The 3,464-nt window shown below is 40.4% G+C and overlaps 1 protein-coding gene across 1 annotated transcript; it reads right to left on the bottom strand.

Annotated features, from left to right (window-relative positions):
• Positions 1-832: 832 nt before the first annotated feature.
• LOC149158108 (uncharacterized) lies at positions 833-3,170 on the bottom strand. The gene is made up of 2 exons (XM_089436123.1): positions 2,431-3,170; positions 833-2,331 (listed from the first exon to the last, which is right to left on the bottom strand). The coding sequence occupies exons 1-2, from the start codon at positions 2,447-2,449 to the stop codon at positions 1,118-1,120; spliced, it is 1,233 nt and encodes a 410-aa protein (XP_089292249.1). The 5' UTR covers positions 2,450-3,170; the 3' UTR covers positions 833-1,117.
• Positions 3,171-3,464: the final 294 nt, after the last annotated feature.

The raw sequence follows: 3,464 nt of genomic DNA, 5'->3' as shown, positions 1-3,464 counted from the left end.
TAAGGTTTAGCTCAAAATATTTAGTTGCCATTAATGTCTGTGGGGTATCATACTACAATAATTACTTTATTTCAGACAAAAAGCCAATCTTAGCATTAGCAAGAGAGGCGTCGCTTTTACCCTCAGATATGCGTACAGTGCAATTCTATAATTGCTGAACCCCGTTATTATATCATTGCAGCCAAATATAAAGTTCATGTTTTATTACCCTGTGGTAATTTGCTGAACGCTTCTTCATGACCTACCTTGGTTTATTATAAATTACATATTTAAAAATCATGACAGGCAGACATGTGCATATCATAAATTGAAATTGGAAAACTCAATTAGCCTGCATTTAAGTTTTTAACCTTTTTACAGTAAATATTAAAAATCATTTGAATAATTAACTTTTTGTTATTGATACTGAGTTGACTTACCATCACGGTCATAGCAAGCAGGATGGTCTTTCCCCTTTACCCTCACATACAGTTAAATTCTAACATTGCTGCACCTAGATATTATATCATTGCAGTCAAGTATAAAGTTCTGTATTTTATTTTCTAAGGCTTATCCATGACCTTGCTTGGCTAATTGCAAGTACATACTAAAAAATCATATCAGATATGTATGTTCATATCACAATTTGTGCTTGTGCTTGGGTAATTGCAAGTACATACTTAAAAACTTAAAAAGCATATCAGACATTTATGTTCATATCACAATTTGTAATTGGAAACACAGAATTTTGCAAATATTATGTAATCAGGTTTTCAACCTGAGAGTGAACATTACAAAAAGTGGAAATAGAAAAGAAAAATTGTGATACATATGAGTCGAGATAGACTGATACGAAAATTGACTGTCAAATGACAAAAATATGCCACAATATATAAGCAAACATTCTATATAGGTACAGCAGGTTTCTGGAAGCTAAAAGAATTAGCAAGCTAAATCCTCCAGCCTGCAAATGGGGCTGTATTTATTCCCTATACTTCTACACTTCTACACACTGCTATAATATTGATGGCCATCGATGCAGCTACAAAACGTGCATCTTTGGTCTCAGCTAAGAGCCTTGGCTCTCCTAATAAACCGACACCCTAAATATATATATGCACAGGAAATGTAACACTATTTAAGAGGACAGAACGTCCTGGATCACTTCTGGGTCCAAAGAAGGCATTTTGGTGAGACACTCGTCCAGTTCAGCGAAAAAAGAGAAAGAGGGCGCCTTCTGCAAAGTCGATGAATCGACTTCACATTTACTGGGTGACGTAGAAGCAGATTCTCCACCACAGATCGTTGAGCTATTGCTGCTTCCAGAAACTTCACACTTGACATTCTCCAGAGCTTCATTGTTGGCACTGTGTGCCATCAGACGATTTTCTGAAGAATTTTCCTGGGATAAACGCTGGCAAATTGCCTGGAGCTTTGCATCAACAGAAGATTTCAGCACAGATAACGCATTACCCGGTGGCGAAAGAACATTATGGCTACCGTTATCCGAATTTGAGAGCAAAAGATACCTCAAGTCCGGAAAATTAAGCCTTGCGTACTCACCACGTAGTTGGTAGGCTGCTGTGTCATATGCAAACGCTGCTTCTTCTGCTGTGTCAAAAGTTCCAAGCCAGAGCCTGGTTCTATTCCTAGGTAATCTGATCTCTGCTACCCATTTCCCCCAGTGCCTCTGTCTCACTCCTCTGTAGAGTTTGGCAGGCCTTGCAATACCCAGTTTTGAATCATTTTTTGCAGAAAGTTTCATGGGCTGAGCTCTTGCCCCAAGTAGGTTTCTTGATAAAGATAAATCCCTCAATTGTTTCAGCTGCTGCTGCTGCTGCTGATAATGGTAGGCTGGAGACCCCAGTACTTGCTGTGAATGGTGGCTTTTGGCTAAGAGAAGCTGCAATTGTAGCTGGTCCATCTGTTGTTTCTTCTGCATCTGTATATTGGCATGAATCTGCTCATATATTTCAGATATGCTCAATGGCTGAGATGAATTGACTCCCAACTGAGAAGAACCCATTTGAGATGAAGGCATAGACTGCAAACCCATATCCATAGCCCGGTCTGGAACGAATGCATATTGCTGCTGATTATTGGCTTCCGACCCATGAAAACTCGGGTACCAAGCCACATCTCCAGCGTTACTGCATCCATTCATTAGCAATTCAGACCAGGAGCCTGAAATATTGGGTGCACATGCTGACATCTCCAGAACATTTCTAGCAGAATTGCTGCCTAGAAGCCTCATCTGTATCTGCTCCTGATCTGCCCATGAAAAGCAAGAAGAAGAGCCAGAAACACCTACGAGATCCTCGTTGTCAGACAACTCTGGCTTTGAATTTCTCACTGCATAAGGTTCAACTGCTTTCATCAGTTCCTCATAAATTACAGGATCGGTAAAAAAAGCTCCACCATTTATGCTAGGAACATGCGAAGGAAACTCACTCTGCATCGCTCCAGCCATCCTTTTACTAAAATTCTCCAAACAGCCAAAAACAAAATTCTCCTGCAGCCTCTGCGAAAACACAGAAAGATAGAAAAAACTACGGCTTGCAATAACTCAAACTCAAAGGTACAGAAGAGCCCAACTAAACTGAAACTTACCACTAAAACACCCACTATTCACTATTTTTCAGAGGGCACTGATAAATAAAAGTGCCAGAGAGGAGGTCTTCAAAAACTGACCTCTCACTCACCTCTGATTACAGAGCAAGGAGGACGAACAAAATCCCTCCTACACTCTCCTAAACTAAAATTAAAACAAGATCTGATGATGCAGACCTAGGAAATATGCAGGATTGTCAGTGCATCAAATGGGATGGAAAAATAACCCACATAGCTGATGCATACAATTCAGTGCAAAAAACAAAAAAATAAAGGAAAAAAAAAAAAAAACAACAAAAAAATATCCTACAAGCAAAGAAACCAAAAAAATTTAAAATCACAGCTTATACACAGGCATGGACCGTATAAGCAGATGGAATTTTGGGCTCTGGATCTATGAACCTAGCAACAACCAGATGATGATGAAACCTCAACCAGACACAAGAAAAATGCAAAGAATGCATAGAGATATGAAGAAGAATGGGATTGTAAGAAGCGGGAGACAGAGAACAAGGCATCAAACGACGACTCCACTCACTCTCAAGGCTCTCCTCTCCACATTAGATTGATTCTTCCTCACCTCCCTGCTTCTCTATATAAGCCCACCCCGCAGCCTTTTCTGTCTTTTCAGCCCCCAAAACCTTCCTTAATTAGATTATTAATCTAAACTTTCCTGCGCCCATTGTTATTAAACAAATCAGATTCCACGCCTCCTCTCTTTTTCCCGTTTCCCGGTCATCCATGCGCGGTGGCCGGTACGCCAATTAATGGATCAACGCGGAAACAACGGTGTCCAATGCCGGCTCGCCACGTTTCTTCTTTTTCGCCCTCCCGTGTAAAACTGTACGCGGCTTATCCTGTAATGTGTGGTGCTG

Source organism: Pinus tabuliformis, chromosome 5_2 (assembly GCF_031772625.1).
Source record: "Pinus tabuliformis cultivar Carrire ecotype Pingquan chromosome 5_2, CPIR1, whole genome shotgun sequence".
In the NCBI taxonomy this organism is placed as follows: Eukaryota; Viridiplantae; Streptophyta; class Pinopsida; order Pinales; family Pinaceae; genus Pinus; species Pinus tabuliformis.
The sequence above is the reverse complement of the archived record's forward strand: the minus strand, read 5'-3'. Positions and strand labels throughout refer to the sequence as shown.